The sequence below is a fragment of the Schistocerca gregaria genome, chromosome 8 (assembly GCF_023897955.1).
Source record: "Schistocerca gregaria isolate iqSchGreg1 chromosome 8, iqSchGreg1.2, whole genome shotgun sequence".
Lineage (NCBI taxonomy): Eukaryota > Metazoa > Arthropoda > Insecta > Orthoptera > Acrididae > Schistocerca > Schistocerca gregaria.
The window spans coordinates 452896087-452908729 of NC_064927.1; the positions used below are offsets into that span (position 1 = coordinate 452896087).

Below are 12643 nucleotides of genomic sequence, written 5' to 3' on the forward strand. Positions count from 1 at the left end.
GAATGTTCTGGAAGGACGTATATTATCATGATTGTCAGGGGTTAGTTGTCATTAACAAAATTATGCACAAATACTGAGTTAGATGTTTAATCAAGAAACTGAAATGTTACATATCTGGCGCCAAATATTAAGAGGCTGTGGGAATGTTGGTATAAGTGGTTGGTGCCTCTAATTACCTTAATTGCAGATGATTGGTGGGTTGACAGAGAGAACATCATTATCTTGAGAAATGGCTTACAAGTTTTTAGCAAGTGATATGTTACCTATTTTTGTCTTCCTCTGTAATTAATACCCTTTGTAATTACATTTCTAATTAACTCACTAATTACTTACACCACACAACTTTCCGATTTTCAGAATTTAAGGCCTCATTTGTAAATTTTACGTGTGTAGTGGGATAAAGCACGAGATTTGTACTGTCACTGAATGTTAGTAAGCAAATCCAAAATTTAATTAATTATGCAACTAAGATAATATAAGAGACATTATTGTAATTAAAGTTCAGATTGATTTTTTTTATATGTAAAACTACATATGATACTAAAAAATTTATGTAATACGATATTGTATTTTATACCTTATTCGGCTGTAACATCAGTTTCTTTACATTTTGTAAATTTTAATTGTAACATCAAAATTGCGCAAAATTAATAATGGGTTATTTGGAAATTTATTGTTAAAATACTATATAAAGTTATGCAGTGAGGCTGCAAGCGAGTTGTTCTTTTGTCAGTCAGTCAAAGAGATCTGTGAAGCATGTCAGCCAGTGTTTTATTAACGTGACGAGTGTGCAATTCAGTTTTCAATAAATTTTGTGAAGTTAGAAACTGTTCTATTCTTTCATCAAATGAACTCCAGGCAATAGAAAGTTAAGTTAAATGTAACAATCCAAGCGGAACATTATAGGGGGGCAGCATGAGGGACGTTTGAATACAGATCTCGTGCTTTGTACTCAACACTGTGATCACTCAACACTGACCCCGTGGTTCTTGCGGGTCGTTCGATGTTGCACATATTTAGCTTGGAGCGTTCACTGTTTCTATTTTGCTTCTTTTTTCACAGTTTAGTTCAGTTCACCTTCTTGTTTTCATGCTTCATTTGTGTTCAGTTTTTGACGTGCTATCCACTGGGCCATTACATCTGAGGGGGGTGCGATGGAGTGTCCCCCTTGTTAGAAAGCAACACTGTGGGTACAGCTTTGTTTGTAGGTCATCTGACTTCTTTCACAGGTGACTCTGCCTTTGAAGGGATTGGAAGTGCTCGTGACAGCACTAGAATAAGTGGAAATGAGAGGATAGCAGGGGACAGGTCATGCAGGGGTATGAGCCATGAGGCAAGGGGGTTAGAAGCAGAGGTAGAGTAGGGACAGACAAGGATAAAGCACAGGTTTGATGGGCAGTGGAATACCACTGTGGGAGCGGTGGTGAGGATAGTGGGTACGATATTCCTCATTTAAGGCATTGGGAGAGGTAGATGAAAACCTGGCAGAGAATGTGATACAGTTGCTTCAGTCCTGGGTGGTAATGAGTCACAACAGGAGTGCTCCATCTGGGTAGACAGGGGGTATGTGGGAGGTGACTTGGGAGACAAGGCATGGGAGATCAGTTCCTGTGCAAGATTAGGAGGATAATTTTGGTCTGTGAAGGCCTCAGTGAGACTGTTGATATGGCTTGTCACCAAAGATGTGATGACCACAAGTGGCTACAATGTTTGGAAGGGATCTTTTGGTACGGAATGTGTGGCTGCTGCCAAAGTGGAGGTATTGCTGGTGGTTGGTAGGTTGGATAGAGGCGTTCCAGTGAGGTGGAGGTCAACTTCAAGGATGAGGAGGAAAAGGTGACATGAATCAGGGAGGAGGTGACTGTTGAAGTTCTGGAGGAATGTAGATATAAAGTCCAAACTAGACTTTCCACTGTTTGACTTTTAATGGTGTTTGGTATATAATCATTTCAGTTTGTGCTCTAATTATTCGAAAGGACTGAGCTTAATTTTCACAAAATACATTTGTCACATTCAATCTTACTTTTCACATCTCCTACATATATACAGTCAATTTATAATAGATACGTGTTTGTAACTGCATCTCCTTTTGCTGGCCTCCCAGAACACACATTCACTCTTATCAAAAGGTACAGTGTAGTGGTCCCTACTTACAGATCAGTACAGATCAGTTCGGACTGGAAACACTCAGTATACAGATAGATTTAAAATTGTACTCTCTAAGCTGTCTACGAGCTTCTGTTTCATAAATATTGTACTAACAATTATTGTGTTAATAAAATAAAGAATGAATTTACACTCTTCAGTTCAACAGATACTCACCTCCCCCTGCCAACTGCTGATCGGTGGGAAAGTGTAGCTGCTCCTCGAGCCACCCTTGGAGCCGGCCGCAGGAGACCTAGGGAGTGGGCGGCCATCTTCAGCTCTGCCACACGCCTCTGGAGCTCAGACGTGTCTCCTCCTTCCTGTTGTCGGGTGAACAAGTCAAGCTCGGCGTCCAGAATTTCACGTTGTGCCTGAATGGGAGAATGGCACACAGCTTAAATATCTGAAATGATATGTCTCGTTCACTGACAAAATAATCACGATAATGTAGATTTTCATTGTGCAGTGTGTATGTGGCCAAGTTAACAGTTGACACATCAAAAAATTCTACTGAATTGTCACAAAAACTACCATTTCTACTCTGGCAATTTACATTTTGTAAAATTTGATGTTCTCTGTGCGACATGCAAAGAAATAAATACCGTATTTACTTGAATCTAAGCCGCACTTAAATCAAAGCCGCATCTGAGAAATAAGACTCGAAGTCAAGGGGGGGAGGGATCGCACCTGAAATTTGAGACTCGAAATTCAAGGGGAGAGAAATGTTTTAGACCACACTTCCAAATCGAAACAAAGTTGGTCCACTGTAACATGAGACACAATTTAGGTTGAACGGATGAAGATACAGCTACAGTAGTCTGGTTTGAATCGTAAGCTTAGCAGTCAAGCTTTACCAGGTAGCCACTGCTGTGTGTCAAATGGTCCATCCATATTTATACGGGTACCATTCCTTCTTCACATGCTTCATCTGGTTTGAATCAATTGCTTATTTTGCTTTGACCTAATAAGTGCCATTCTCTTTGTCATAGGTGTTTACGTCCCTGTAAGCTGAAAATGCATTATTATACTGTCATGCATTGTTTGTCACATTCTGATAATGAGTGTTTACAACCAGTTGCCGCTTGTGGCATGGCTTGCTTTTGTGCGCCCTACTGCCGCTTACAGTGAAAAAAGAGAGGAATTGTCTAATTAGTGAAACAGTGGCAAGAGACTGCTATTTGTTGTTACTTACAGTGCTGCTTTCTTTGATAATGATCAACAAGAACCAAATAATAGACTGTGTATGATAGAAGATGTTCTGAACGAGAGTTTAACGAAAAATTTTCTTTGTTTGAAAATCTTTAGTACATTACATTCTGCGCAGAAATTAGAGTCATCTTAGATTTAATAATCTAGTCAGTTGCTGTGCTTCATTTCTGACTGTACACTATTCAGCATAGGAATAATACGAATATAAACATGACACGATATGTATCTTCCTCCGTGTTTGCTATTGCCTCACTCTAGATTCGTAGGTTTATTAGGCAGAAAGGATTTAAATCAGATGTTGGCAAACACGAAAGAATACATGACATAATGTTTACATTCGAATGATTCTTATGGTGAAGAGAATACTGCAGGTGATTCACGATTCATAAAAGTTCCTATTAGCAACCCTCTCTTGTAACAGGTAGGAAAATATTCAGAACGTAGAGTTGGCCATATTAACATACATCCCAAACAGTCTTGCCAGTCAGATTTTCATAGTATATTTTTAGTGATGACTTCAAATGCAGAGTGTGTTGTTGACGTCTTCAGTCCGTAGACTGGTTTGATGCAGCTCTCCACACTTTTCTATCCTGTGCAATGCAGAGTAGCAACACTTATAAAATAAAAATGAAAATAACTTAGAAATTAAATGCTGAAATTAAAAAAAATTATTAGATTTGTAATACAACTTATATGAAATGTATTACAAACAAAGATTCCAAGACTTACCAAGCGGGAAAGCGCCGGTAGACAGGCCAATAAAATAACACACAAACAGACACACAAAATTTCGAGCTTTCACAACCGGCAGTTGCTTCGTCAGGAAAGAGGGAAGGAGAAGGAAAGATGAAAGGATGTGGGTTTTAAGGGAGAGGGTAAGGAGTCATTCCAATCCCGGGAGCGGAAAGACTTACCTTAGAGGGAAAAAAGGATAGGTATATACTCGCGCGCACACACACGTATCCATCCATACATATAGACACTAGCAGACATATTTAAAGGCAAAAAGTTTGGGCAGAGATGTCAGTCGAAGCGGAAGTGCAGAGGCAAAGATGATGATGAATGACAGGTGAGGTACGAGTGGCGGCAACTTGAAATTAGCAGAGATTGAGGCCTGGTGGATAACGAGAAGAGAGGATATATTGTAGGGCAAGTTCCCACTTCCGGAGTTCTGATAGGTTGGTGTTGGTGGGAAGTATCCAGATAACTCTGACAGTGTAACACTGTGCCAAGATGTGCTGGACGTTCACCAAGGCATGTTTAGCCACAGGGTGATCCTCATTACCAGCAAACACTGTCTGCCTGTGTCCATTCATGCGAATGGAAAGTTTGTTGCTGGTCATTCCCACATAGAAAGCGGCACAGTGCAGGCAGGTCAGTTGGTAAATCACGTGGGTGCTTTCACACGTGGCTCTGCCTTTGATCGTGTATACCTTCCGGGTTACAGGACTGGAGTAGGTGGTGGTGGGAGGGTGCATAGGACAGGTTTTACACCAGGGGCGGTTGCAAGGGTAGGAGCCAGAGGGTAGGGAAGGTGGTTTGGGGATTTCATAGGGATGAACCAAGAGGTTACGAAGGTTAGGTGGACGGCGGAAAGACACTCTTGGTGGAGTGCGGAGGATTTCATGAAGGATGGATCTCATTTCGGGGCAGGATTTTAGGAAGTCTTATCCCTGCTGGAGAGCCACATTCAGAGTCTGATCCAGTCCCGGGAAGTATCCTGTCACAAGTAGGGCACTTTTGGGCTTCTTCTGTGAGAGGTTCTGGGTTTGAGGGGATGAGGAAGTGGCTCTGATTATTTGCTTCTGTATCAGGTCGGGAGGGCAGTTGTGGGATGCGAATGGTGTTTTCAGGTTGTTGGTGTAATGGTCCAGGGATTCAGGACTGGAGCAGATTCGTTTGCCACGAAGGCCTAGGCTGTAGGGAAGGGACCGTTTGATATGGAATGGGTGGCAGCTGTCATAATGGAGGTACTGTTGCTTGTTGGTGGGTTTGATATGGACGGATGTGTGAAGCTGGCCATTGGACAGATGGAGGTCAACGTCAAGGAAAGTGGCATGGGATTTGGAGTAGGACCAGGTGAATCTGATGGAACCAAAGGAGTTGAGGTTGCACAGGAAATTCTGAAGTTGTTGTTCACTGTGAGTCCAGATCATGAAGATGTCATCAATAAATCTGTACCAAACTTTGGGTTGGCAGGCTTGGGTAATCAAGAAGGCTTCCTCTAAGCGACCCATAAATAGGTTGGCATAAGAGGGGGCCATCCTGGTACCCATGGCTGTTCCCTTTAATTGTTGGTATGTCTGGCCTTCAAAAGTGAAGAAATTGTGGGTCAGGATGAAGCTGGCTAAGGTGACGAGGAAAGAGGTTTTGGGTAGGGTGGCAGGTGATCGGCGTGAAAGGAAGTGCTCCACTGCAGCGAGGCCCTGGACGTGCGGGATATTTGTGTGTAGGGAAGTGGCATCAATGGTTACAAGGTTGGTTTCCGGGGTAACAGACTGGGTAAGGATTCCAGGCATTCGAGAAAGTGGTTGGTGTCTTTCATGAAGGATGGAAGACTGCATGTAATGGGTTGAAGGTGTTGATCTACGTAGGCAGAGATACGTTTTGTGGGGGCTTGGTAACCAACTACAATGGGGCGGCTGGGATGTTTGAGTTTGTGAATTTTAGGAAGTAGGTAGAAGGTAGGAGTGCGAGGTGTTGGTGGGGTCAGGAGTTTGATGGAGTCAGATGAAAGGTTTTGTAGGGGGCCTAAGGTTCTGAGGATTCGTTGAAGCTCCACCTGGACATCAGGAATGGGATTACCTTGGCAAACTTTGTATGTAGAGTTGTCTGAAAGCTGACGCAGTCCCTCAGCCACATACTCCCGACGATCAAGTACCACGGTCGTGGAACCCTTGTCAGCCGGAAGAATAATGATGGATTGGTCAGCTTTCAGATCACGGATAGCCTGGGCATCGGCTGTGGTGATGTTGGGAGTAGGATTAAGGGTTTTCAAGAAAGACTGAGAGGCAAGGCTCGAAGTGAGAAATTCCTGGAAGGTTTGGAGAGGGTGATTTTGAGGAAGAGGAGGTGGGTCCTGCTGTGATGGAGGACGGAACTGCTGCAGGCAGGGTTCAATTTGGATAGAGTCTTGGGGAGTTGGATCATTAGGAGTGGGATCAGGATTATTTTTCTTTGTGGCAAAGTGATATTTCCAGCAGGTACTAAGAGTGTAGGACAGTAAATCTTTGACAAGGGCAGTTTGGTTGAATCGGGGAGTGGGGCTGAAGGTGAGGCCTTTGGATAGGACAGAGGTTTCGGATTGGGAGAGAGGTTTGGAGGAAAGGTTAACTACTGAATTGGGGTGTTGTGGTTCCAGATTGTGTTGACTAGAATTTTGAGGTGTTGGAGGGAGTGGAGCTGGAAGTGGGAGATTGAGTAGATGGGAGAGACTGGGTCTGTGTGCAATGAGAGGATGTTGAGGTTTGTTGGAAAGGTTGTGTAGGGTGAGTGAGTTGCCTTTCCGGAGGTGGGAAACCAGGAGATTGGATAGTTTTTTGAGGTGGAGGGTGGCATGCTGTTCTAATTTGCGGTTGGCCTGTAGGAGGATGCTATGAACAGCTGGTGTGGATGTGGGAGAGGAAAGATTGAGGACTTTGATTTGGGATAGGAGTTGACGGGTGTGTTCATTGGCCGAGTTGATGTATAGGTGAAGGATTAGGCGGTTGAGGGCTATGGATTGTGCAGTTTGGAACTGGTATAATGACTGATGGAAAGAAGGATTGCAGCCAGAGATGGGAACTTTAAGTGTGAGGCCTTTGGGGGTAATGCCAATTGTCAGACAAGCCTGAGTAAATAACTTACATGAAATGTTTAAAATACCAGTCATGATTCTGAATCACTATCACTCTGTTCTTTGTTGCTCATTTCTTCATAGAGAGCATTGTCCTCTGTACCATTTACTGCATTGGATATCAAACATTTTTTAAATGCTTGTTACACAGTCTCATTTGGAACACACGTCCATGCATCATAAACCCATTGGCACAATTGTTAAAAACTTGCGCATTTTACAAGTCCTGTTGGTGTCAGTTGTCTGTCACTTTTTGTACCCAGTCAGTGTACATGCGTTTAAGGTTGTCTTTAAATGGTTTATTCAAACAGACGTCAAGTGGTTGCAGAATTGACGTAATTCCACCTGGAATTACTGCCAAGTCCATTTTGCTTTCCTCTAATTCTCATTTTACTGCAGATGTTATATGGCCTGCGTACACAACTAATACCAACAGACTGCATAAACCAAGCATTGCACCAGGATGCCGATTCCACACACGCATAATCCATTCCAGCACCATGTCCTCCGAAAACCACCCAGTTTCGTTTGCTTGTGCAATTACAGTTTTTGGAAACACTTTGGTCAGTACCTGACCAAGAAGGTATTGCTTTCCTGTGTACCGCATAATCGTGAAGCACTGAAATTCCACAAGTCTTTCTTCTTAATTTTTTGCAGCTTCTGTGCAATTAAAGTTCACCTCCAAAGTGAAAAACCCCAGCGCTTCATAAACAGATCAATCCATCTGCGACTAGCCTTAAAATTTTCAAATTTTTGCTCTCAAGCAGTTTCATGTGCCTTAATTTTTAAAATTTCTGCGTTCACAGGCAGGAATTTCTGACGCTGTTCCTTAACAAATTCATTTAAAATCACTTCTAGTGCATGATATTGGCCACACTTTGTCCCACTAAATGCTTTCCTGCTACTTGAACATTCAAATAATTTGTCTCTCTGCAGTCGCCATCACATGATGTTGCTCTCATCAATCCCGTATCGCAGACCTGCAGCACGATTGGAGCTTTGTTCCGCAAAAGAAATAACTCCCCCTCTTGAATTTGGCAGTGTAATGAAAGTGCTTCATTCTGGTTCACTAACACCAACAAGCACTTCACAAAATTCCATGAAGCAAAGGTGCCACTATGTGAAATCTTAATGAGCCCCAGTGTATCAACTTGTGCAACAATCCTAAACCTTGTGCATAGTTTGTATTTTTGTATAAAGATGAAACTCGGGGCAGAGAAAAAAGCTTGTCTTCTACCTTCTTTTTTTAATTTATTTAGTGACACAGAGGTTTTGGCACCCGTATTTATCTTTGTGCCTGCAAAGCATGCCTGTTTATTGCTACTTATATTCGTCAGCAGAAGATAGTTGTGGTAGCATCTACCAATATTTTTCAGAACTTCTGTTTACTTTGCACTCGATTCTAAGCCGCAGGCTGCTTTTTGAATTACAAAAACTGGAAAAAAAGTGTAGCTTAGATTCGAGTAAATACGGTAGTATTTACCGGAAAAGAACAGAATCATAATGCACTGAGTGTATGCATGAGCAGAAGACTACCTTGAAAAAAACTTAAGGTAAAATGCATAGCATTTAAAAACTAGTGCATCTCTAACTACTGGCTACTCAAAAAATAACTTTTAGAAAAAAGGAGGTTTCTTGAAGGCAGCAAACAAAAGGGAAATAATGTAAAGATTATTTAGGAATCATTCCTGACTGTGACTTCGCAAAACTACAGCTGAAGATTTCAGGGAAAGTATTAAACAATGAGTGGCAACATATCTTGTGGGATGGTTGTACAACTTCACAGGAAAACCTAAAATAGTTTCACATAAAATTGGAGAAAAAGTAGCCTGGTAGTCTGGTGTAATATTGGGTGGAAAGTGGGGGGGGGTTCTTCGCAACTAGTTTGTAGAAATGATCAGCGGATTAGGAATATGCGAATATTTGACAAGCGAAACATATTTGCGCACTTGGTTTGGAGTTAGTGCCTGTCTTGACCTTCAGCACACTGAGCAATGGATTTATCATCACTGGGAAAGTACCATTTATGGGTGGCCAAACTGTTTATTATTGATAAAATTAATATACTGAATATTCCTTTCAGCAGTTTCTAAGAGATGTCATGGAAGTCTCTAGTGGCTTTCTTGAAGGTAGTGATTCAATCTAACATTGTCCATAATATGTGACCTGTATATGTGGTAGTGTAAATGTAACAATAAATAGATTCTAGTCACATATAAAGCTATTAGATGAGCAATAATAGTTTGGGGAGCTATAAGTAATAAATTTAGACAAGTTCAAGGAAAAAAATGTAGTAGGTATTCTGCAGTGGAGCTGTGCCAATAACTTGAACAAGATAACAGTTTACATAGGCTGTATACAATTATTCTATTCCCGGGCCCTCTCGAATACTTGTTAACAGTAAAAAGATTCTAAAACCAGTTGGAGCTAATACTGGTATTCATTAATTACCTCTTGAACAGTCTTTTTAGTTAATCCTCCAGCACTAAGAGAGGAAGTGCTTTTGACAGTAGGAACTACAGATGAACTCAGGTCTTTTCGGATTTGCTCAATTGTCTCCTGCAAGAAACAGAAAACAATATGAATTAAATTTACAGCAATAAAAACAAATCTAGTATAATAACTTTCATGGTTCAGAAAAGATATAACATAAACATCTGAAAAAATATACTTGTATTACTGGAAAAAACAAAGCTAAAACCAAAACTTATTTCACACAATACAATATGACAACCAGTAAATATCATACATGTTTACCTCTTAATGAAATATTTTTTTACCAAATTATGTTCCAACAGATAATGGAAAACATCCCATATTGAATGGCATCATTACATACAGACATATAAAGACTGTTTTTAAAGTTCAAAATAGTTACAAAATTTTGAAGATCACCGATATTAAAATCCCAAGCAGACTCGTGCACTAGACTTCAACTAAAATATGCTAAAACTTCAAGTCATTTTTCATTTTGTGTGTACCTATTAAGTCTAAACATGGATATCACAATGGTTTCCAGTGAACATAAATCTTGGAGGAGCTTGCTGGAGCACGGTGGATGTATCTATCCCATACCAGTGGTGGGCACTTGTCACTCAGCTGACGAAATGTCATCACTTTCAGTCCCTAATAAAGTAACATCATGTTGTCCTTCACTTTCTGAGCCACTAAATTGAATGTCAAACAAAGGATGACTACAGCCATCCTTTTTTGAAAGCAATGTCTAAATAACAATACGGGAGAGAGTCTTAAAGTATCCGTTTTGTTGTTGAGTATCGAAAGTGGCACACAGTAAAGATGATACCTAGTGGCAACCACCTCAAACAAAACATGACAGCCACGCTGCAGTGTAGTATCAGATACTCTCTATTGGCTGAACATGTAATTATCAGTGATGAAACAGATATAAGTGGGTTTTTAGTTTTTTAAAGGTCTTTTCTTAAGTTGCTCAAATATACCCCAGATTTTAAGTTAAAGGGTTAAATATTAGCACACAAATTACAATTCAACACATTTCCTCCTTTTCTCTTCAATACAAAACTTTGGATTGTTAGAAATGAAGTACAATTGCAGTCACACCACAATGGGATACAGAATCAGCCGTGGCTCTGTTACAGGAAACACTCCACATTCATCCGAGAGTTATGGCCAACTGAAGTAAACCAACACAACGTCTAGATGAGGGTTTGTAGTTTTTACAGCACTACTCAATACATTAAGCCACGACTGTTCACCTATCTGCTCATGTGAGCTGCCTCATGTTGATGCCGCAGCAGTTAGCAACAGGCCAGCTCATGGCCAGTAATGGAAGCAGAAGAGGAAGGGCGGCTAGGAGGAATCTGCACAAGGCAACTCGGTACGAGAAACTGCTGTTAACAAGTCTATTCTATGGCTGCTCATAGTTCTATGGAGATATACTGCTTGGTGGTGGCTAATTAATGCCTTTCCTAAAACTGTTGCAGTAATGAGAAACTACAATGAAATGAAATTTACATTTCTTTTAATTGATAAGGCAAAGTATACTGCTTGGTGGTGGCTAATTAATGCCTTTCCTAAAACTGTTGCAGTAATGAGAAACTACAATGAAATGAAATTTACATTTCTTTTAATTGATAAGGCAAAGTATATTGGCCAGCTGAGTATGACGCATGATATTCATTAGATTGATGCACCCTTATTACAAATGTTGTTTTTAGATGAAGTTTAAACTGACATCAAGATGTATTTTGTGACTACTTTATGCATACATTAAACATCAGAATACCACATGTCAATGAAAATTACTAATTTTGCTTTTCACTAATGCATCAATGTCTGAATTGGCAGTGCTCTGAATGTGGTACCAAAGACAAGCTTTTAAACTGAAGTCTGTCAGTGAGCTTCAGTGGGTGCATTTCGCTCTCTTCACTGTGTAAAGAAGTTGTTCGTGAAAATATGTAGGTCCAAACATTGACATAATTGTAGTTGCAAAACTTGTGAAGTTGTGGAAATCTATGCTGTAGAATATTTTTATATGGATCTTCAAGAATTATAAGATATTATCAATCAATTGCCTGTCACACTAAAGGTCTACAACTGTAGGAAGACATCCTGTACTGAAGTGTAATACGTTGATGCTGATGATGTGTAATAAGTTGATGCTTTGCTTTGAAGATCCTAACCCGGCCATAACATTACTTTTCTTTTAAAAGAGCTACTCTTCACTTTAAGCACTGCACCATTAAGTATACAAGTCCTGTCTAAAAAGTACCTGACCTTTGTACAGAAAAAAATATTTTGAATTCGTGACACGATTGGGACCCTAATCCCCTTCAAAATAGGCCCCTTGTGCTTGCACACAACACTTAGCCCACCGATCCTTCCACTGCCAGAAACACCTATGGAAGTCTTTTTTTGAAATGGTGTTCAGCTCTGTCATCGCTGTCATCGTGTTCCGCATTATCTCTTCTCTACTCTCAAAATGGCATCTTTTCAGTGGCCTCTTCAATTTTGGAAACAACCAGAAGTCACAAGGAGCCATGTCTGGAGTGTAGGAAGGTAATTCCATGTTTGGCCAAGAAATTTTGGATGAAGTGGGATGAATGTGCGAGGTCAATTTCATGATGCAGTTGCTATTTTTTTGCCATCCACATGTCTCGTCTTTTGTGCCAAACTGCGTCACAGGGGTGCTGAAGAACACCTTGACAATACTCCTTTGTCACTGTTTGTCCTTACAGTGTGTATTCATGATGCACAATTCCATGGACATCAAAAAAGACAGTCAGCATCACCTTGATATTGCTTCACACCTGCTGCACTTTCTTTGGCCTTGGAGACTCGGGATGCTTCCACTGTGATGACTATCTTCTTGTTTCTGGGTCGTACCACAATTTATTTACTTATGTTTTTTTAAGGTGCAAACCTGCGATGGTCACAAGCGCCCATTCTGAAGGGGGGGGGGGGGGGGGGTATTTT

At 40.8% G+C, this 12643-nt stretch overlaps 1 protein-coding gene across 5 annotated transcripts in view; it reads right to left on the reverse strand.

Moving 5' to 3' along the window:
- Positions 1 to 12643, reverse strand: part of LOC126284062 (RNA-binding protein 26) — a 223834-nt gene that overhangs the window by 50848 nt on the left and 160343 nt on the right. For all 5 annotated transcript variants that reach the window (XM_049982659.1, XM_049982655.1, XM_049982656.1 and 2 more), the window contains 2 exons: positions 9641 to 9748; positions 2323 to 2516 (listed from right to left, as the gene is read on the reverse strand). In XM_049982659.1, the coding sequence (XP_049838616.1) occupies positions 2323 to 2516; positions 9641 to 9748 (302 nt within the window). The remainder of the gene's footprint in view (positions 1 to 2322; positions 2517 to 9640; positions 9749 to 12643) is intronic.